The 23,937-nt window shown below is 43.5% G+C and overlaps 1 protein-coding gene across 33 annotated transcripts in view; it reads left to right on the forward strand.

Annotated features, from left to right (window-relative positions):
• DTNB (dystrobrevin beta) overlaps nt 1-23,937 on the forward strand; it is a 164,875-nt gene that overhangs the window by 39,828 nt on the left and 101,110 nt on the right. For all 33 annotated transcript variants that reach the window (XM_080686161.1, XM_080686147.1, XM_080686146.1 and 30 more), the window contains exons 7-8: nt 9,406-9,511; nt 16,742-16,908. In XM_080686161.1, coding sequence (XP_080542287.1) covers nt 9,406-9,511; nt 16,742-16,908 — 273 coding nt within the window. The remainder of the gene's footprint in view (nt 1-9,405; nt 9,512-16,741; nt 16,909-23,937) is intronic.

Here is a 23,937-nt window from a genome sequence, read left to right on the forward strand (position 1 = left end):
GGTACTCTTGTATCTGTTGTCCATGTAGCTCTTTACACAGTGCTTCCTGGAGGCCAGGCTGAAAACCGATCTGGTTATGGAATGTTCCTATGAAGTAATGGGAAGGAGACTTTATACAAAGAAGTACCATTGAAGAGCAACATTTGACCAATGGTTGACAGTTATGTGGGGTACTATCTAAAGTAATCTTCGATTTACTTATAATGTGAATACTATAATGAGAACCTAATACTATATAATAACACCCTAATATGCAAATCAACCGAATGGTGGAACAACTGGTTGCTATGACACGTACTGACCACGAGGGGGCAGACGCTCAACACAGGAGCTGCCCCTGGTGGTCAGTGCACTCCCACAGGGGGAGCACCACTCAGCCAGAAGCCGGGCTCATAGCTGGCGAGTGCAATGGTGGTGGCAGGACCCTCTCCCGCCTCCGCTGCAGGCGGGCGGTAAGGAGCAAGGGGTCCTGGACTGCAAGAGCCCCAGACTGCGAGAGGGATGCCCACCAAGGGGTCCCAGACTGCGAGAGGGCACAGGCCGGGCTGGGAGACAAACCCCTCCCAAGTGCACGAATTTCGTGCATTGAGCCTCTAGTATTGGAATAATGGTTTAGAACGTTGAAGGATATTTTTAAAATTCTAATTGTTAATTCTAAGAATGCTATCTAGGATTCTGCAAATTACCTGTGTCATGAATGTCAGGCCTTTGAACTCACAACCTAATCGTTGCTTTTCACCTGCTTCAGATTCCTATAAAAAAGCTCAGTCTGGTTTTATACATGGCCGGTTTGGAAAATTCAAAGAAGCTTATCTTCATCCACAGGAAAGTTGAATTATGTTTGGTCTATGAATGCAACAACAACAACAGCAAAATGAGACTTGGGATAGAGTTTCATGCAGCAGGAGTTAAATTCAGTGCATTTGGGGTTTCTTTTTGAAAATGAGTTTTCCCCATACGGTTTGTTTCCCTACAGGCGGTTTTTGTTTTTGTTTGTTTGTTTTGTTTTTAATGCGAGTTAGCTCATACACCATCAGATACTTTTTATAAAAACAACTTGCCTGCTTTTCACAAACTAACCCAAATAAGGGGTATATTTTCATGTAGTTTAATAGTTTTAAAAACACAACAACAACGACAAAAATTTATAAGTTAATCAACAGAACGCATCTGCTGGAATAGCTAAAATTCAGTGACTGACACCAAATCATGGCAAAGATTTGGAGCAGCCGGAACTCTCTTACAAGCCCCTTTGGAAGAAGCCCTGGTGGTTTGTTTTAAACCTAAACAGACACCTTTTCTTAACACAGTAATTCTACTCCTACGTTTTTTCCCACATGAAATAAAAAGGTATGTCTGCAAAAAGACTCTTATAAGAATGCTCTAAGCCTCAGACACATCCGAGTTGTCCATATAATAAAACATTGGAGTAAAGTTAATTCAAGGGATAATATGTCTGGAATTTGCTTCAAGATAATCCAGGTTGCAGGGAGAGAGAAGGCATAAATGAAACAAAGTACTCCTCTGCGGAGAATTGTTTGCTATTCACTCCCCGTCCCCTCCTACCCTAGAGCTGTATGGCTCACCAGTCTTCAGGCAAAGCAGAAAAATTCTTCACCAAAAAACCGGAGGACCCTGGTCTCTTAGTCGCTTTACTTAATGGCCTAATGGCAGTTTAAAGAAGAGGACAATGCCTCCTCAGATACAGCTTGTTTTATTATTTCTTTTAATCATAAGCAGATTAGAGTCATCATTTTAAAATACAGTCCAGTTGATGTCCTGATTTTGCTTAAAAACAACACATGACTAAGTCCTATTTCCTACTTGATGAGGGTTTTTTAAAAAAAAAATATATATATATATATTTTATTGATTTTTCACAGAGTGGAAGGGAGAGGGAGAGGGATAGTTAGAAACATCGGTGAGAGAGAAACATCGATCAGCTGCCTCCTGCACACTCCCTATGTGCTCGCAACCAAGCTACATGCCCCTGACCGGAACCGAACCCGGGCCCTTCAGTCCACAGGCCGACGCTCTATCCACTGAGCCAAACCAGCTAGGGCTTGATGAGGTTTTTTTAAAAAAATTTTTTTTTCATTGATTTCAGAAAGGAGAGGGAGAGAGAGATTGAAACATCAATGACGAGAGAGAATCATTTATTGGCTGCCTCCTGTACGCCCCCTATTGGGGATCTAGCCCACAACCCAGGCGTGTGCTCTGACCAGGAATCAAAGTGACCTCCTGGCTCATAGGTCGATGCTCAACCACTGAGCCCCACCGGCCAGGCTGGATGAGGTTTTTATCATGGCACCATGGTGCTTACCACTCTTAACCCCAGCCTAGCTCTCACCTTCATTCCACACTGCTCCTCAGATCACTCCGTCGCTGTGCCCTGGGTTCTTTTACCAGCCGTGGGCAAACTACGGCCCACGGGCTGGATCCGGCCCGTTCGGCTGTTCTATCCGGCCCGCGGAGCCGAAAGAGCGGAGGGTTCTCTTGCTCTCCCCTCCGCTCCTTTACTTTGAATTTATATTAGTTCACACAAACACTCCATCCATGCTTCTGTTCCGGCCCTCCGGTCCAGTTTAAGAACCCATTGTGGCCCTCGAGTCAAAAAGTTTGCCCACCCCTGTTTTAGACATTGCTGAGGCCCCAGGAGCTGCATCACTTGATCCTCCCACCAGCAATGCAAAGGGGCATCTGTTCTCCACAGCCTTGCCAGCAGTGCATGTTCTTACACTTAGGAATTTTTGCCCATCTGATAGGTGAAAAATGTTATCTTTTTTAATTTGCATATCTCGTGTTGAGTAATATGCATTTTGCATGAATCTTAACTAACACAGTTCTTGTCTTTGTTTATGCTATTAGCTGTCACTGAAATGCCAATAACCCTGACCCCTCTTCTCCAACAAAGGCCTCGTATTTCAAATCCCAGCTAAAATATCCCCCCTTTGATGCTCTGGGTCTTTCATGTGGGATTAGCTGCTCCTCTTCTGCAGCCCGTGGCATGTTACGTCTAGCTCACTCTTGCCCTGGAGGGATGCACCTTGGTCTCCAACTTTACATCCCCATGACAACAGTGTCTGGAAAATGATCAGTGCTTACTGGGTATTTGTGGGATTGATCGAGTAAGGATTTTAAAACAAATAGGTATGAGAAAGGGTCTTTGGCTTGAATTCTAATAGAAAGCTTAAAGCTCATAGATGTACTTACAACCTTGTTTTCCCTGATATTATTCCATGATTTTCTCAAATGAAACAATCTTTGCAGAGAGGAAAATGAAGTTTTTCCAAATATCCTTTTAGCTATAATAAATAAAATAGCTCTGATAGAAAGTGCAGCAACATTACATTGTGTCACTGTAAAGTACTCTAATTTTCAAAGTCCAAAATAAATCTGTGGATATGGACAAATTCATTGTCTAATAGAAAGGCTCACCCATAGCACCAGTCCTATAACTAGTTTTTTAATAACCAGCATGCTTGTCCTTGTCAGGTAAAATGTTTCTATAACTCTACACAAAAGTTAGATAAAAACATTTTAATCTAAAAGTTTTTTAAAGTGTTGTTTTCAAGTTTGAACTACATGTCATACTTTAACTGATTACCAAATAAGTAATAGGACAATGGATAAGAAATATTTACTTGTTGCCCATAAGGAAATAGAGTTGTTGTTTTTCCAAATTGTGATTTATTGAGGAATTATGTTTTTAAAATTTTTATTGATTTCAGAGAGGAAGGGAGAGGGAGAAAGAGATAGAAATATCAATGATCAGAGAGAATAATCTATTGGCTGCCTCCTGCACGCCCCACACTGGGGATCAAGCCTGCAATCCGGGCATGTGCCCTGACCAGGAATCAAACCATGACCTCCTGGTTCATAGGTCGATGTGCAACCATTGAACCACACCAGCCAGGCAAGAATTTTTAACGGAAATGATGAGATTGGAAATGGCAGCTGTAATGATCTAATGCTAAATTATTTTACTGGTTTCCTCATGTAATACTGGATTTCTCATTTTTAAGAGATGATTGCACTCTCATTTTAAAACAGGAAAGACTTAGCCAAGGTTGTAGGGAGGGAAGTGAGAATGGCATTTAGGGTAAGAAATTGTCAATATTGAGGTTCAGAATGACAGAGGGTGGTGATGTAGGCGACAAACAGAACCACTCCTTTCTAAGAAAAAATATGAGAATGCGTACAAAGAGAGAAACAGCCTCAGTGTTTCACTGAGGAAGATATAAACAAATCATGGTGTTTTTGCTCAGTGGATCAGGCAGCTGTTAAAATGATTAGAAATAAAGACCTTGTAGGAAAACAATAAAATATTTAATAAAATGTTAAGTGAAAAAACAGCTTATATATTTTTACTACACTATGCACATAATTACATAGAAACATTTATACACTTGGAGGGAAATACAGAAAAATGAGAATTGTGGGGAGGAATTTCCATAATTTACAATTTGTTATAGTTTTTGTCATAAATGTTATTGTGCTATAAAAAATGAGAGAATGTACAGGCGGTTGAGCCACTAGGCCCTACAGGACACCTACTACTCAAGGCCACTCTTCCAGTTCCAGGAGACATAGTAGCTCTACCTAATACATAGAAACAAACACAGGGAAGCAGCTAAAATGCGGAGACAAAGAAACATCACACATGAAAGAAATGGAATCAAGCAAACTACTGGATACAGAGTCCAAAACCATGGTTATAATGTTACTCGAGGATCTGCATGAGAGCTTCAAGGGACTTAGTGAGACTTCCAAGGATCTTAGATTTTTGAAGGAGGAGGAGGAGGAAAAAAATCCCATATAATAAAAGGCTAACATGCAAATCGATTGAATGGCAGAAGGACCAGTCACTATGATGTGCACTGACCACCAGGGGGCAGATGCTCAACGCAGGAGTTGCCTTCTGGTGGTCAGTGTGCTCCCACAGGGGGGCACCAAGCAGCCAGAAGCTGGGCTCATTGCTGGCGAGCTCAGTGGCAGTGGGAGGAGCCTCTCCATCTCTGCAGCAGCACTGAGGCCTAAGACGATAGTCGGACATCCCCCGAGGGCTGCTGGACTGCCAGAGGGCGCAGGCTGGGCTGAGGGACGCGCGCGCGCATGCGCGCGCGCGCACACACACACACACACACACACACACACACGCACGTGCATGAATTTCATGCACCGGGCCTCTAGTATGAATAATAAAATGGCAACAAATACATAGCTATCAACAATCGAATCTAAAAATCAGAATAAACAAATCTAATGAACAAAATAAACTGGTGAATAAAATAGAATCAGAGGCATGGAACAGACTGACAAATCTCAGAGGGAAGAGGGGAGAGGGGCAGGAAGAGATTAACCAGAGATCTTACCTGTGGACACAGACAGGAGGGTGGTGAAGGCATGGGGAGGGGCAGAAACAGGATGGAGGGAGGCAATGGTGGGAATAGGGGGACATCTGTAATTCAACAATAAAGATTTAAAAAAACAAACCAGTAGGGGAAGCTGAGAGTAGGTCATTCCAGAACCCTCTGTACTCTCTTTGCAACTCATAAATCTAAAGTTATTTCACAATAAAATGTTTAAAAACAAAAAAAGAAAAATGCAATGAATGTGTTCAACTCAAGAGAAAATAAAACAAAAAGGGAGAAAAGTGAGTCGGCCTATCTTTCACACTGTTATTTAGTAACTCACAGATTTTTTGAGCTGGAATTCTATCCCAAAAGTTCTCAAACTTTTTGATCTCAGGACCTCATTACAATAAAAAGTATTGAGGACCCCAACGAGCTTTTATTTATGTGGTTTATAAATATCAGCATTTTCATATTATAAATTAAAAGGTATTTTTAAGTCTTTGAAAATAACCATGATAAACCTATTACATTAGTAATGTATTTTAATGAGAAATAGCTCTATATTCTAAAACCATAAAATTTAATGAGAATGTCGTTTTATATTTTTGCAAATCTCAGATATGCTCAGTTGAAGACAGCTGGTATCTCCTATCTGCTTACCCATTCAGTCTGTTTTGATATGATGTTTTGGTTAAAGTATAGAAAGAAAATCTGGCCTCACACAGATATGTAGTTGGAAAGGGGAGGAATATATTTTTTTTAATACTTTTTTTTTTTTTTTAATTTCAGAGAGGAAGGGAGAGGGAGAGAGAGAGAAACATCAATGATGAGAGAGAATCATTGATCGGCTGCCTCCTGCATGCCCCACACTGGGGATCGAGCCCACAATCTGGGCATGTGCCCTGACCGGGAATCAAACCATGACCTCCTGGTTCATAGGTCGACACTCAACTGCTGAGCCACACAGGCCAGGCCTGGGGAGGAGTATTTTAATAGCTTTTTCAGATAATTGTGGATATGCCACATTGCCTCTGGAACACCCCACTGTACACTCATGAGAGAATGAGTTTGAAAAAGGTAATAATGTCTGCGTTATTATGAAAACAGTTTGGCATCATGGACTTCCTAAAAATGTTTCCAGGACCTCCCGGGAGAGCCTCTCACCGTACTCCGAGAACCACTGCCCTTGAGAGAGAGGAAAACGAAAACCAGAGTGTTAAGTGATTTTCCCCACATCACATGGTTACTGGGAGACAGAGCATGGGACCCAGTCTGGTTTCCTTCCTCTCACTCAGAGAGGACTTCAAGCGACAGTGTGACCTCCCTCAGGACAACTTTGGGAAACTGATCCTGAGCATATTATGAGGGTCTTCTGAGATAGCAAAACTAATTGTTCCTTTTTATCTTGAAGATGAAAAAGAATATTAAACTCCATGCTAGGCAAACCAAAACTGTTTCAGAGAAAGTAGTATTGGGATTATAAGTGGATTTGTAAATATGTAATTTTTAACAAATAGAAGACGTAGAAATATTAAACATTTTAATAAATGATATGATATGCTTAATTTGTTTACCACCTCTTACGAGCTAAAAAACTTCCTAGCATCTTCCTTGTCAGTAATTTGAAGTAGGCATTTTTAATTTCATCTTGGTTTGTAGCAGTTACTTACCTGTTTATAATCAGAGGTGTTTTCCATGTCTGGACTTCCATTCAGAAGTTCAGTGACTTTCTGCTTTTGTCTTTGACATTGTTCACTCATCTCCCAGAGTCCACTGAGGCCTCAGAAATTAGTGACTGGGAGGCCTGAGATGGAAAACACTTTGGGACTCTTTAGCTTATCTTAGTAGCTATTTCTCCAACCTCACCATCGGTGCACACCTGTACAGAGAGGGTCTGCAGCGGATGACCTCATCCTGTTCTCACCCTCTTGCTGGGATCTCAGAACCTTTCCCTCCCCAGGCAGTGCTGGCCTGCAGGCTCTGTCCTGGCCCGAGACTCCGCTTCGTATTTCTCAGGTTTTTATTGCAAAAGCTTCTTTCTTGCTCTGCCATCTACTTTACCTGTTTTTTCTCTTCCCTGTGTATCAGTTTCTTCTTTTAACGATTGTTTTCAATAAGAACGACTTCTAATTTACCTATAATGGAATCAAGATTCTCATAGTTGCCAAAAAGATACACAGACTTCAGTGTGTGTGGTCACACATGTTTGCGTGATGGGACCGTTGTTGGGAGGTACCGTGGTGGGTCAGATGGAAATCCGTCTTCCTGACGCACGGCCTGCACTCGGTGCTTCCCTGTGCTGAATGTATCAGTGGTCAAAGTTGAAGTTACTTTGCAGTCATCTGGCGAAGTATTTGTCAGCTCTAACCGCTTTTATCTTTCTACCTTCCTTTCTGAAATAAACTGTTTGAAAGTTTTATGGGGCAGCACCACGTTTTCTATATCCTGTTTTTCACTTCAAGTAAAGTGGTGGCACTGAGGACGCAGTTCCTTGGGAGAGAAAGAGGACCTTTAGGTGCCTTTCGGCTTCACCCCTCATACTCGGTGTCTCCCCAACCCCCCAGACTTTGGATTGTGGGCCCAGGGCTTGGAAGAGGCCTGTTTCCTGGGCTCTGCACCTCTCATCCTCCTGTGTGTCCTCGTGTCTTTGCTCTTCTTTTGGAATAAAGTTCGAAGTGGGCGCCTGGTGTCCAGGTCACAGTCACAGAACTTTCACACCAGTCACATGGCACTGCCCTGTCCTCCTTTTCCCTTCCTTTTTGAGCTGGGAAAGGTGTTTTGTAGGTTAGAGAAAATAAAGAGGAATTTCATTAATTAGAAATATTGTTGAGAACTTGTTTTATCTACATCACCTGACTATTTTTTTCTAGGCTGTCTTCTAATTTTCTATGTCCACGTGGGACATTATTTTATCAGTGTCTCCCACACAGTGGAAGCTTACAATATACTTGTTTAAAAGAGAGAAACAAAGATTGGACCAACAAATGCAATCCAGCCAAGGAGATGGGATAATGGAGGGAGTACTGTGATGGGCATTTGAATATTAGGTTCTGATGTCATCCTTCTTGTATCTATTTCTGTGGTTTGGTCACATAACTTCACTACTCAGAGCTCCAGTTTTCTCTTACACAAATGAAGAGGTTGTTAAATGATGTGTACGAGTGTTTGCCCCTCACCTTGTTATTTACTCAACAATTACTTATTCAATGCTTGCTGTGTGCCTGGCTCTGTTATGAATGCTGGAAATGCGGCAGACAACCCCTCAGCCACAGTTCCTGTTCCCATTGATGCTTTATAGTCAGGTGGGGATGGGTGCTTCCACGCTGCGTACTGGGATTAGTACTGATGGGCAGGATATCTGAGTTCTATTCCTGCTCCGCGTCCAATTTGGGCAGGGTCTTTACAAGGTACAGTAGGTCCTTGGGTTACGTCGGAGATCCATTCCTATGGTGCGATGTAACGCGATTTTCGCCATAAGTCGGAACCCTCCTACATAAGCACCTATGTCATTCACATGGAGCACATACACAGCAGTAATGAAGTGAAACAGTAAAAAACATTTAAAAGAAAGATAACAATACCTGACCTTTACTTGTGGTAAATAAATAATAAAAAACATAAAGCACATATGTACATACGTCAAAATGACGGAACTTTCTTTTTTAATGAATAAATGGGAGATGGCAACGTAACCACGAAACGATGTACGTCGAGTCCGACGTAACCCGAGGACTGCCTGTATTTAAATGTTTGGTTCTTTCATTGTCTCACCTGTAAAACGAAGATAGTAATACCTAACCCGTTTAACTTGTACAGTTGTTTTAAGACTCAGATAAAATAATGTATGTAGAAATTCATTTGAAGACAGGAGTAGTATAGTGTGTAGTGTAGTGTGTAGCAATGTCTGTAGTAATGTAAAATATTTTATTTTGCAATTAAATTCCACATGTAATTCATTAACTTGGTTGCGAAAGCCCCAAGTTAACAATCTTGGAGTTCAGAGGTATTTGAAAAATATAAAGTATATATGTTTTTCTTCTCTCCACAGAAAAAGGTCATGTTAAATATGTTTTTAGACACAATGATGGCCGATCCTCCTCCCCAGTGCCTTGTCTGGCTGCCTCTCATGCACAGGCTTGCCCATGTCGAGAATGGTAAGCAGAACTTGTCCTGTTCATTCCTATGCTATAGACAGTATGTGAACTGAGTATTTGTAATGTTCTCAGCTACTATGATTGAAATTGTAATTGACATTTGCTGGTTCTCTATTATTTGAATTTGTGATTTTAGCTTTCAAAAGAAGAATATCTGTTTCTCAAATAAAGAAGTGGTGGGGGTCTTATTACTTAGATAGGATACCAAGAAGTAGTAATCCTAGTATATAAAAAGCCAGGGGCCGTCACGACCTAAATGACCAGACGGACAACCGAACAGCAGGCTGCGTGGGGCGACCAGGCCAGCAGGGGGGTTAGTGAGAGATGACCAAACAACTGAACAACAGGCTGTGTGGGGCGACCAGGTCGGCAAGGGGGGCAGTTGGGAGTGACCAGGCTGGCAGGGGAGGGGCAGTAAGGGGCAACCAGGCCAGCGGGGGGTGCAGTTAGGGGTGACAAGCCTGGCAGAGGGGTCAGTTGGGGCGACCAGGCTGGCAGGGGGATAGTAAGGGGTGACCAGGCTGGTGGGGGGGCAGTTAGGGGTGAACAGGCCAGCGTGGGGGGCGATTAGGCAGGCAGGCAGGTGAGCAGTTAGGATCCAGCGGTCCCAAATTGTGAGAGGGAAGTCTGACTTCTGGTTTAGGCCCTGAGGGGTCCCGGATTGGAGAGGGTGCAGGCTGGGCTGAGGGGACCCCCCTCCCTTGCATGAATTTTGTGCACTGGGCCTCTAGTATCGTATATAATAAAAGGGTAATACGCAAATCGACCAAACGGCGGAACAACCAGTCGCTATGATGCACACTGACCACTTAACACAGGAGCTGCCCCCGGATGGTCAGTGCACTTCCACAGGGCTCACAGCTGGTGAACGCAGCGGCAGTGGCTAAGGAAGTCTGACTGCCGGTTTAAGCCCGCTCCCTGTCAGTTGAACATCCCCAAGGGCTCCCGGACTGGGAGAGGGCGCAGGCTGGGCTGTGGGACCCCCCCCCCCCACCACGGAGTGCACGAATCTCGTGCACTGGGCCTCTAGTCAGATCATAAGAGTTTTTGGTTCAAACTCCAGGCTTTTCCCCTGAGATTCCAGGGGGTTGTTTCTGGCTTGAGTCCACCTGACTTAGCCATGGCTTCTTTTTTTCTTTAATTTTTAAAAATCATAGGTCAAAAATTGGATATATTCAATATCAACCACTAAAACCAAAACTATTTTTTAATCGTTTGAAGGAAAGTAGCTAGATAGAATTTAGTACTGGGTTTCACACGTGTTCCCTTTTTTCCTTTAATTTTTATTTTACCTTGAGTTATTCTCAGTATCCTTTCTAGTAATTTGGTTTAAATCTTTGTTCCACTTGGTATTGAAATGGCACTTATCTCTTAGTAACGTCTTAATTTCTTCTGCTGCTGCTATCAGTTTATCTCCTTGTGTAGGTTGTTTGAGTTTATTAAAGGGAAGGCTGTGGTTTTTCTACGTAACCTTCTCTCAAGGTTCTTCCTGTCTCTCCTCATTCCCCACAGAGAACAGTAGTAGCTGAAAGGCACCAAAAAGCAAAGGCCTCTTTTTTCCCTTCCTAAGAATGAAACACACATCTACTTTTTTATCTTCTCCGCTATCCATACTTAAAAAATATATATATACTAGTGGCCCGGTGCACGAAATTCGTGCACATTAAAAGGGGATTAATTAGAGGAAATATTTTAATATTGCTATTTGCCCTTTCTCTATAATAGAAGTGTCAGAGATGAAAGAAAATTAGTAAAATGTATATGAAAACCTTCTTCCTGTCAGATTCTGGGGCACACCACAGGACCCAGAGTCAAGTCCCCGTCCACCCACGTGCGCCTCAAAATCACGTGAGACCCATATCTGGCTGCCCCCCCCCCCCCCCACTCATTGGGATAGATCCAGACCTGGCTAGTCCCACCCTTGTCAAGCCCCGCCGGGCAGGGAATGTAGCCTCAGGTCCCCTGGCCTGGCACCAGGACGGGGGGGGGGGGTGGCCTGAGGTCCCCCATCAAGCCCTGCCAGGTGTGGAACAAGACCTGAGATCCCCTGTCAAGCCCCACTGGGTGGGGGGCATGGCCTGAGGTCCCCTGACCCAGCACTGGGGGTGCACCTTGAGGTCCCCTGTCAAGACCCACCAGGCAGCCAAAACTGGTTTGGCTCAGTGGATAGAGCGTCGGCCTGCGGACTGAAGGGTCCCGGGTTCGATTCTGGTCAGGGGCATGTACTTTGGTTGCGGGCACATCCCCAGTGGGGGGTGTGCAGGAGACAGCTGATCGATGTTTCTCTCTCATCGATGTTTCTAGCTCTCTATCCCTCTCCCTTCCTCTCTGTAAAATATCAATAAAATATATTTAAAAAAAAAAAGACCCACCAGGCAGGGGGGTACAGCCTCAGATCCCCCCTGGGCAGGGGGCGCGGCCTGAGTTCCCCTGACCCAGCACTGGGGGTGCACCTTGAGGTCCCTGTCAAGCCCCACCAGGCAGGGGGGTGCAGTCAGGTCCCCTGGCTCAGTGCTGGGGCAGGGGGTGCAGTCTGAGGTCCCCCGGCCTGGTGCTGGGGTGGGGAGCATGGCCTGAAGTCCCCTGTCAAGCCCCACCTAGTGGAGGGCATGGCCTGAAGTCCCCTGGCCTGGTGCTGGGGCCAGGGGAGCAGCCTGAGGTTCCCTAGCCCAGCACCAGAACTGGAAGTGCACCTTGAGGTCCCCTGTCAAGCCCTACCAGTGGGGGATGTGGCCTGAAGTCCCCTGTCAAGCCCCACCTGGTGGGGGGAGCAGCCTGAGGTCCCCTAGCCCAGCACCAGGACGGGAAGTGCACCTTGAGGTCCCCTGTCAAGCCCTGCCGGGTGTGGAAGGTGGGCTGAGGTCCTCTGTCAAGCCCCATGGGGGCGGGGGAGGGCGTAGCCTCAGGTCCCTGCTGATTGCTTGTTAAGGCTCCTTATGGGAACTTGGCCTCAGCTATGGGTGCAGCCATCTTTGTGACGGAGTGATGGTCAATTAGCATATTTCCTCTTTATTAGATAGGATTTTTTATTGATTTCAGAGAGGAAGGGAGAGGGAGAGAGATATGGAAACATCAATGATGAGAGAGAATCATTGATCAGCTGCCTCCTCCACACCCCACACTGGGGATCGAGCCTGCAACCCGGGCATGTGCCCTGACTGGGAATCGAACTATGACCTCTTGGTTCATAGGTTGACACTCAACCACTGAGTCACATAGGCCAGGCACTTTTTTATTTTTTTTAACTGTGGCTTTAGTTTATAAATACCTTAGATTCAGGGTTATTTTTTTAAAGGTCCAGAATCTCTTGACTAGAGTGAAATAGCTATCTTTTTATGTGTTTGTTTGTTTGTTAATCCTCACCCGAAGACACTTTTTCCATTGATTTTTTTAGGGAGTGAAAGGGAGGTAGGGAGAGAGAAATACCAGTGTGGGACACATCGATTGGTTGCCTCCCACATGCGCCCCAACTGGGGCCAGGGGTTGAACGGGCAACCTAGGTACGTGCCCTTGACCAGGAATCCAACCTGTGATCCTTTGGTGCAGGGGCCGACACTCTAACCACCAGCCATGGCAAACAGCTAACATTTTTAATAGGGTTTTTGGATAGAGATTTATACTATTAAATTATTACAGTACTGTTGGTTCTTCTGGAGGCATTACTTTTAGAGCCCTTAAGTGTTTTAGTAGTTTCATAGCCAGTTCATTTTCATAAAATCATTTTGTATCTGCTATACCAAGTAGAAAAATCTTATTTGCTTTGATGTATTATTATTCATATGAACATTTTATTGCGACTTCGTATTATTTATTGATTACATTCTTATGTGGTTATTGATATATTTTTAGAGACCGAGAAGTATTATGAAATGATTGGAATACATAGAAAATAAAACATTACCTATCACACTAACATTTAGCTACATATCTTAATATTTATGGTGAGAAATAAATTATGCTATTTTTAGTGTTTTGTTGTTGGGCCTTTTCCTTCTCATGAAATTTATTACTCAAATTGCATTGAAGTTCTATTCATGAGGACAGATATTTATTTGCTTAAGCAAAAGTTGTGCTTTTTATACTGGCTTACTAACTCAAGTGTGTCGTATCAAAAGATAACTATCACATGATGCATTCTTCCAAAAAAGAATACTTTACCAAAACCTAATCTATACTAATAAAAGAGTAATATGCTAATTAGACTGGGAGACCTTCCAGATGTCCTTCTGGACAAAGCCATGGTGGCGGGTCCGAGGCAGAGGCGGTTAGCGGTGATCAGGCTGACGGGGCGGGGGGGGGCAGTTGGGGGTGATCAGGCCAGCAGGAGGGGCAGTTGAGGGTGATCAGGCTGGCAGGAGGGGCAGGTAGGGGCAAGCAGGCCAGCAGAGGGGGCCAGGTGAGGGTGATCAGGCCGGCAGGGGAGGGGACAGGTGGGGGCAAGCAGGCTGGCAGGGGGGACAGGTGGGAGCGAGCAGGCCGGCGGAGGGCAGTTGGGGGCAATCTGTCTGGCATAAGCAGGCAGTTAGGGGTGATCAGGCCAGAAGGGGGGGAAGTTGGGGTTGATTAGGCCAGCAGGCAGAGTGGTTAGGGGCAATCAGGCAGGCAGGCAGGTGAGCGGTTAGGAGCCAGCAGTCCCAGATTGCAAGAGGGTGCAGGTCGGACTGAGGGACAGCCCCCCCCCCATGCATGAATTTTGTGCACTGGGCCACTAGTCTTACTTATAATTGACCCAGCACACGTTGGTTCTTTCCTCATTCTGGTTTTCAGCGTTTTCCACCTGGTCACCCAGTCCACTGACTAATGTGAGCAATGGCTGGCTGTCGACTCATTTGTAAGAGAGGAAAAATCACATAGACATACATGTTCAAAATTATCGGAATATATCTGCTAATTTAATATTGATGTACATATGTCCTTTAATATTAACCAAAAGTATATGGAATTATAAACATTGGCTGCACTTACGTTGACTGCACTGATGTTAGCTCTAGATTGATTTGGGAGAGTATTGTCTGGCAGAACTCTGCTATGTTGTGTAGCTTTAATTTGGAACACAGACTCAGCATTTTCATGATTCCTTAGAAATTGTTTGATGACCAAAGCTTGAATCTTTTAGAGGAAGTTTGTCCTTTGTATCTCTCATTCATATTTTGCTTTTCTTTTGGTCTTTAGTGATCTTTTTTTTTAATTATTTATTTTTATTTTTTAAATATATTTTTATTGATTTCAGAGAAGGGAGGAGAGTAAGAAAGAGAAAGAAACATAAATGATGAGAGAGAATCATTGATTGTCTGCCTCCTGCACACCCCCTACTGCAGACCGAGCTCACAACCAGGGCGTGTGCCCTTGACCGGAATGAACCTGGGACCTTTCAGTCTGCAGGCCAGCGCTTTATCCACTGAATACACCGGCTAGGCTGGTCCTTAGTGATCTTATTATATTGTGTTCCTTACCTAGTGCTCAATTCATTTATTTTTTGACTCTCGATACCCTAGTTAACACATTGCAGACCAATCACTAGAATTCTCGTGTTTTCTGTTCTAAGGCTTGTGGCCAATCACGAGAATTCTTTAAAAAGATACTAGCTTGTAAGAACATGTAATAAATAACTTCAAAATGCAATGGGTATTTAACTTTAAAGTATGCCTTTAACATTTATGTAAAACTTTTTTTGTACTCGTTCAATAGAAACTTACCTGGCCACTGGGTAAAGCTAGCAATAAAACTCCTGGTCCGCAATGTGTTAATATATATTTTTGGAAGCAGAACTAAAAATTCTTAAAATTGAGAGAAGATTGGCTTTGTATATGCAGAACTAAAAATTCTTAAAATTGAGAGAAGATTGGCTTTGTATATACAGTGCTAGAAAGAGTCATTCAGATGAAGATTTGAATACTGTATCCCTCTTTCCTGTTGACGTTCATTTCTTCCATTCAGAATTGATTTGCCAGAGGGAACGAATATGCTACCAACATTTACTAGTAAAAGTATGAATAATGGGGGGTGGGAGGGGCCTATTATATGGTGGCAGAAGATGGTTTGACTTCGGGTGGTGGCTCATAGTGCAATCAATATACAGATCTTGTAACATAGAAATGTACACTTGACACCCATATGATCCTGTTAACCAGTGTCACCCAATAAATTTAATTAAAAATAAAAGTATGACTAGCCATCTATAACACACAGCTGTGCATTGTCCACGTCAACTGGACTTTGAGGCTCTAAGAGAATCCAGTAATCCCTCTGAGTCCTGAGCACCACCTGACAGTTTTCACAAGGTAAGAAGCCCAGTGAGGTGGAGAGAAGAGCCGCAGATCCCTGAGTTTCCCTTCCTCCAGTCACTGTCCCTTCCGTGGTCCCGAGGACTTTAGTTCTTTGCTGCAACTTAGAGCTCTCAGCTAAAACTGCTATTTTAACATGTCTAGCGTTACTTTTTACCAGTTACCACTTGTGTGCAAGTATGTAGTAGTATTTCATTCAGCGAACCTTCGCAGGTCTTCAGTCCAAGGTACTGTGTAAAATACCATTTGCAGGTAACAGTGACATATAATATACGCCCTGGCTCTCACGGATTTTATGTTAGCGAAGGAAGCATACAACCAACAGTGATATTTATCTTCAAAAACCAGCAGGCTTGGAAAAGAAACTTTGGAGTGAAGGTTCCAATTTCCTCCTTACTTGTATTTTTATCTAAATTTTGAGAAACATGAGTTTCATTTTAAAGAAAGAAATTGGCGCCGAAACCGGTTTGGCTCAGTGGATGGAGCGTCAGCCTGCGGACTGAAGGGTCCCGGGTTCGATTCCGGTCAAGGGCATGTACCTTGGTTGCGGGCACATCCCCGGTGGGAGGTGTGCGGGAGGCAGCTGATCGATGTTTCTCTCTCACCGATGTTGCTAGCTTTCTATCCCTCTCCTTTCCTCTCTGTAAAATATCAATAAAATATATTTAAAAAAAAAAAAAAGAAATTGGCTATTTTCTAAGGTGGTTGAAAAATTTACTTTCTTACTGTCTTTCCCTTTTTTCTAGTAAATGGCTGGTTAAATGAACTAGGAGACAACCTGGAGTCTTCAGTTCTAATTTTGTTTTCATCTTTAAAAAAAATATATTAGATTAGGTTTTCTACTGTATTGACTTTATTCCCCAAATGAAAATGATTTTTTTCTCCCTCTTATCCCATTCCTCGTCCTCTGCCCTTCTCTCGTCCCTGCCTTCCCGCCCTCCACAAGTCTTCCACCCCGTGGAGTGCTCCTATTGCCACTGTGAGAGCATGATGGGTTTCCGGTACCGATGCCAGCAGTGCCACAACTACCAGCTCTGCCAAAACTGCTTTTGGCGTGGTCATGCCAGTGGTCCTCACAGCAACCAACACCAGATGAAGGAGCATTCCTCTTGGGTAATTGCTTTATTTTCAGTCTGTGTCCCCAACTGTTCGTCTGTTTCATCAGTCGCAGCACGTGGGCCTATTTGGGGTTAGATGCCTATAAATGAGGATTCGGTGTCATAAGATCTTAATACTTACATTCAGGACTGGGTTTGCAAATATGTTGTACTTCATCACTTGATTTTAAAAGCAGAATTTTTAAAGTTCTAGAAGATGGAGATATTATTACACTTGAAATAATTCAGTTAAATGGAATGTTACAATGTCCCTTTTCAAAGTAAAAAGCGAGTTTCTTCTTATTTTAAAATTCTATAAGGTATCCCTCTCAATGCTTATGCTATGAGCTTTAAATAGGATTTAAAGTTCTTTCTTTAGGCAAATTTAATTTAAATATTGCAAAGAAAGCTGCATGATATAAAGGAGTTACATTTTTGCCTAAGGTTGGGAAAATACTATATTTCACAGTTGCCACATTGGTGTCCTTACTTTCAAAAGTAGTCTTTTACATACACTATTTAGGTGGAGGTTGATGTCTGTGCTTATAAATCTGGTAACAAGCTTAGTACCAATACATTTTCTTCCCTTTCAATTTATTTCCAGAGTTTTTACCTTTTTCATTTGTTGGTTGGTTTGTTTGTTACAGGGTAGAAAAATATAGGGTGTCTTTCAAAAGTATATACACACACTTTGAATAATTTTAAAGGCAGTGTTTATTAAAATACATTTCACTTTCAAAATTGAACTATCAGATATTAAAGTATATATACATTTTTTTGAGACACCTGGTTATTAGTATAATTCAAGATCAAGCTTGTTAAGCCTGGTCATTCTACTGGACTTTAAGTATTAAGTAACAAAAAAAGTGGTGTGTGTGTGTTGTTGTTTTTCCTAGTTAGCTTTCATAAAACTTAACCAAGAAAAAGCAAGTAAGTTTATATCAGAGATTAGTGTTTTTTTGTGAAAAAAGAACAGACTGCAACCCAAGTGTATACTTCCTACATCTGACGATGTGTTAGAGATAAAAAATTTATTATTTTTTCAGTTACAGTTAACCATAAAATTTTGGTAAATAGAATATCCTAATCTGAGTCTTGTTACATTGTAAATGCTATTATTTTTCTGAGGAGTTATTTCAAATTTTTAAAATTGATTGTGAGGAAACAATTGGACTTGCTGGTAGCCCTTGAGTTGAATACACTCCCACCCAGTGTGGGCCTTTCCAGCAGGGAGCAGAGCCGCGTCCCTTACGGCCCTGGGAGCTGGGGGAGGTGTGCCCTATGGAGTCTGTCGCTCCCAGGAAACGCGGGAGGGCAGGGGCTGAGCCAGGCACCAGCAGGACTTCTCTAAACACAACCAGTGATTGGGAGAGGAGCGGGGAGGAGGGAGTGAGGGCAGAGGGCGGCCTGGTGGAGTCCTATAGTGAAGGTGACCCAGTTAATCCCACTTCCCTTCCCTCCTTCCTGGTAATTATGGTAAAATATACATAACTCTTAACCCTTTCTTAATACAAAAAGCGGCTGGAAATAAACCTATTCCCATTCTCTGACCCGGTGCCTCACATTCCGACTCTGCTTACCCCCGCCTTCACTTTACCCAGAGAACTTTGACTGAATTCCCCTTAGTCACTCTGTGGCAGAGAAAGAGAGCGAGGGCCAGAGAGAGAAACGGATGACGTGAAGTGCTAGTAGATTGCCTCAGTAGAGGTAGTTCTAGAACTCTGGATGCTGTGAAAATGTCACCTTTTTCCCCCAGCAGATGGCAGGCTTCACCTTTGAACAAGTTACTTATCCTTTTCTTCACAATCTGTAAATGAGGAAGTATTTGGATTTATTGAACAATCTCTGTTATTTTTTTTCTTCTTTTTAATAAGTAGCTGTAGCTGTTTGGGCATTAGTGATATTAAACCATTTCCTTTAAGAAATCAGAACAAATCCTGTTGTTATAGACCTGGAACAATTAGGATTGTTGACTTGTTTTGTTTTTTTGCCAGAAAACTTTTAGGGCAGAACATCTTTGTCACCTTGGAGTGTAGAGCACCTTCCTTGACATGATACTAAAAGCACAAGCAATAACAGAAAAACAGATAAATTGAACTTCATCAAAATTAAAGACTTTGATGCTCAAAAGCTACTGTCATGAACGTAAAAAGACAACCCATTGAAAAGGAGAAACTATTTGCAAATCATATCTCTGATAAGGGATGCATCCAGAATTATAAGGGACTCTTACGACTCAAAAAGAGCACAAAACACCAAGTAACCCAATGTAAACATGGGCAGAGGCACAGTAGAATGGTGGTTACCAGGAGCCGGGGTGAGGAGGAAAGCAAGAATTGTTTTTTAATTGGTGTAAAGTTTCAGATTTACAAGATGACAAAGTTCAGGAGATCAGTTTCACAACAGTGTGAATAAACTTAACATGGGCACATGCAGGAGGTAGCCAATCAATGCTTCTCTCACTTCGATGCCTTTCTCTCCCTCTCTAAAACAAATTTTTAAAAAACATATCTTTGGATGAGGATTAAAATAAAATGGATAAGCCTTAGCTGGTATTGCTCAGTGGATAGAGCATCGGCCTGTGGACCAAAGGGTCCCGGGTTCGATTCGATTCTGGTTAAGGGCATGTACCTTGCTTGCCGGCTCCTCCCCTGCTGGGGCCCTGGTCTGCACTCCCGCAGGAGGCTACCAATCAGTGTGTTTCTCTCACATCGATGTTTCTCTCTGTCTTTCCCTCTCTCTTCCACTCTCTCTAAAAATCAGTGGAAAGCCCTAACCGGTTTGGCTCAGTGGATAGAGCGTCAGCCTTCGGGCTGAAAGGTCCCAGGTTCGATTCCGGTCAAGGGCATGTTCCTTGGTTGCGGGCACATCCCCAGTGGGGGGTGTTCAGGAGGCAGCTGATCGATGTTTCTCTCTCACTGATGTTTCTAACTCTCTATCCCTCTCCCCTCCTCTCTGTAAAAAATCAATAAAATATGATTTAAAAAAAAAAAAAGAAAAATCAATGGAAAAATATCCTTAGGTGAAGATTAACAAGAACAAAAAATAAATAAATAAAATGGTTAAGATGATCAATTTTATGTCATGAATTTTTTACCACAAAAAAAAAGTAAATTAACTGGAGGGAAAATGGGCAAATGATCTAAATAGACATTTTCCAAACAAGATGCACAAATGGCCAATAAGCACATGAGAAGATGCTCAACAGAAATAGTCATTAGGGAAATGTCTAATCAAAACCACAACGCAATGACATTTCACACCCACAAGGATGACTAAAATTTAAAAAAAAACACAAAACCTGACATTGCCCTGGCTACTGTGGCTAAGTTGAGAAGAGTATCGTCCCTTTCACTGAAAAGTCTTGGGTTTGATTTCTGGTCAGGGCACATACCTCTCTAAAAATACATGAAAATGCCCTTGGGTGAGGATTAAAGAAAAAAAAAAAAAAGACAGTGACAAGTGCTGATGAGAATGTGAAGAAATAGGAACCCTAATACACCGCTGGTGGGAACGTAAAATACAGAGAAATGAATACAATACAAAGGAAGTAGGTTGTTTAGAGAGAAATGACGCCCTGAGGGAGACAAGGGATTGATTCAAGGTAGAGGCTCAGTGGAGTAGAGATCCCACTGCGGCCGAAGGCAAGGGTACCAGGAGTCAGCTAGGAAGCTAGAAGTTGGTATCAGAGTGGGATGTTCAAAGTTGTGATTTTAGATGATGTGACATTAAAATGTTCTGTGATGTGACTGGGAAACTGGTGGCCAGTGTGGAGTGGGGGAAAGGTTGTTGAGGGAGAGTAGTTCAGTGAACACCAGCGTGCACGTTTTCTAGGGCGGCCATAGAAATTACCAGAAACTTGGTGCCTTAAAACAAATCTATTCTCTCACAGTTCTGGATGTCCCAAGTTTGAAACCAAGATGTCTAGGGCAGCCGTGATCTCCAGAGATACAGAACCAAGAGGAGATATATAAATATAAAGGTATTTATTATAAGGAATTGGCTCGCGTGATTGTGGAGGCTGATAAGTCTCCAGATCGGCAGGTTGAGCTGGGAAGCTGGAGACCCCGGGCAGCTGATGGTGTAGTTCCAGGCTGAGTCCGAAGGCCTTTGACTGGAGAACTGATAATGTAGTTTTGGTCCCAAGACCAGCAGGCTCGAGACCCAGGAAGAGACGGTGTATCAGCTCTAAGTCCGAAGGCAGGAAAAAGCCAATGGCCCAGTTCAAAGGTAGGCAGGAGGGATTCTGTCTTGTTCAGGGGAGGGCCAGCCTTTTCATTCTGTTCAGGCTTTCAACTGATTGGATGAGGCCCACCTACATTAGGGAGGGAAATCTGCTTTATTCTACTGACTTATATCTGAATCTCATCCAAAAACACCCTTTTAGGAACGCTCAAAATAATGTTTGACCAAATATCTAGGTGCCCCGTAGTCCAGGCAGGTTGACAATTAAATTAGCCATCACACCGGTCTTGACCTTTCCCAGCTCCTGGTGGCTGTTGGCATTCCCTGACTTGTGGCGACCTCACTCCAGTCTCTGCCTCATTGGTCATATCGCCTCTTCCTCTTCTTTCTGTTCTCTGGATGTCTGTCTGACAACAACACATGTGATTGTGTTATGGGCCCACTAAGATAATCCAGGAAAAAGTTTTGCTCTCAAGATCCTTAACACGTCCGTACGGCATGGCTCAGTGGTTGAACATCGACCTATGAACAGAAGGTCACGGTTAGATTCCTGGTCGGGGCACATGCCCCGGTTGTGTGGCGTGCAGGAGGCAGCCAATTGGTGATTCTCTCTCATCATTGATGTTTTTATCTCTCACTCCCTCTCCCTTCCTCTCTGAAATCAACAAAAAAATATATTTTTAAAAAGATCCTTAACTACATATTTAACCATAAAAAGTACTGTTCACTCATTTGCCACAAAGGGTAATCTCAGGTTCCAGAGATATGGATGTGACATATCTTTTTGGGGGCCACCATTCAACCCACTACACCTCATGTATTGGGGAGGTCACCTGTCTGGATGTTGAAGTCAGCAGTAATGTTGGACTCCACTGTGGAGGGATATTTAGGGTTTGAGTCTGATGACATGACATTCAGAACAGGGGCTTAAGGAAAAGGGGAAAGGACCTGAGAAGGCAGTGAGGTTTTCGGAGGACATCTCCGCCTGGAGATCCAGATATCTGGGGGAGAAAGCAGCTGCTGCTTGAATGGCTTCGGGGAGCCCAGGCTTCAGGGAAAGCCGGCTTTCCTCCGAGAGCAAGAAGGTGAAACAACACTCAGAGAAGACATTCTCAGCGAGAGAAGGGATTGTGCTGGTGGTGGACCGTGAAGACAAGTAGAAGAGTGCTGAGAGTGGAGGGTCAGTGGGAGACGGGCCATGTCAGGGGAGTGCAGAGCCTAATGGGAATGAGGGTCCAGCAGGGGTCCTGGATGTCTTATGAAACAAGCATAACCCCTGCCAAAGGTTGTGCTGGAATTGGCCCCAGACAGTCTCCAAAGCAGGTCACCGTGCTGCCGCTGTGAGGCTTGGCTCGGGCAGAGCCCTGGCATCCTCTCCTGACTCCTGTTAGTGGTGGTCTGACAGCCTGGGAGAAGTGGCCTAGAGCTCTCCCGACCCACAGCTAAACTGGCTGTTCACTGGCCAAGGCCTCCCTCTGAAATTATGGACTTTCCAGGGTCATCCGAGAGGTGGAGGAATAGGCTAGAGGTGTCCTGACAGCATTTATCGTCGTCGTCAATAGGCTGATGGGGATGTTTTAAATATTGCTCTTTTTAGCATCTGAACACTGGCCCCATTTGACTGTGGTATTTGGCTGTACTATTGATTCTTAAACCCATTTACAGCTGCAAAAGTGATGGGTTAGAAGGCAGACCATTTGAAATGGACCCAGCTGTTTAAAAAGATGGATGCTTACCAAAGACAGTAGTGGTGTGTGGCTTATGAAACAGTAAGGCATCTTTTCCAACTGTACTCTGATTATTCTTAGGGCAGAGAGATGACAAGGAAGTTTTCCATTGCAGAGAAATTTATGGCTTCACCCAAACCCAGCAGTTCTTCACATGAGCCATTTCCTCTAGCATTCGTCACCGAGCCACAGCCCTTCCCCAGCTCTAGATCTTTTCTGGTTCTTACAGTGGCCACCAGAGCTGAGCCGGACGGAGCGTGTGTATCCTCCTCCACGTGTGGGAGGACTGGGCTTCTCCGGAGACGGCACTGGGAACTGCTTGTCTGTTTCTTTTTATTCGTGTTTTTTTTTTTTTTTTAATGTATTTTCTTCTTAAAAAAATTTTTATTTTATTGAGAGGAAGGGAGAGGGAGAGAGAGAAACATCAGTGATGAGAGAGAATCATTGATCAGCTGCCTCCTGCATGCCCCCTACTGGGGATCAAGCCCGCAACCCGGGCCTGTGCCCTTGATCAGAATCGAACCCGGGACCTTCAGTCGACGCTCTATCCACTGAGCCAAACCGGCCAGGGCTGCTTGTCTGTTTCCACATGAACTCCGATACATCAGCGATGATTACCTGTTCATCTAGAACTTTGTGAGACCTATAGGTACAGGTTTAGGGTAGAGCTGTTTCTCTACATAAATTTAATATATGTGTATTGTATAGTCATTAAATTTTATCTCCACTTAGTGACTACAAAATGTCCAATTATGCAACGTTCCCGTGTTGTTTATTCATTAAACCTTTTGATTACCTCCGACAAAGCAGATGTTAGGCTGCGGCATTCTCTCCTGGGCTCCTTTCTTGTCTGGTAGTGCCCCCTCTCGGAACGCTCTCACGCAGTTCCAGGTGGGCGATGACCCCCTGGGCGCCAATCAATTTCTGCCATTTTAAATTCCAGCCCAGGCTTTCTGTCTAGGTTGAGACGCCTATATTCAGTGGTCTTAGGGACATTTCTATCTGGAAATTTCACTGGCTTTTCTGCAATACATTGTTCTAATAAATTTTCAGTCCGGTTTTCTTTTCATTTTTTTTTTTTTTTTGGACTTCTAGGTAGATAACTGCATCGTCTATAGGAGACAACTTAGTCA

The sequence above is a fragment of the Plecotus auritus genome (assembly GCF_963455305.1).
Source record: "Plecotus auritus genome assembly, chromosome: 8".
Taxonomy (NCBI): Eukaryota; Metazoa; Chordata; class Mammalia; order Chiroptera; family Vespertilionidae; genus Plecotus; species Plecotus auritus.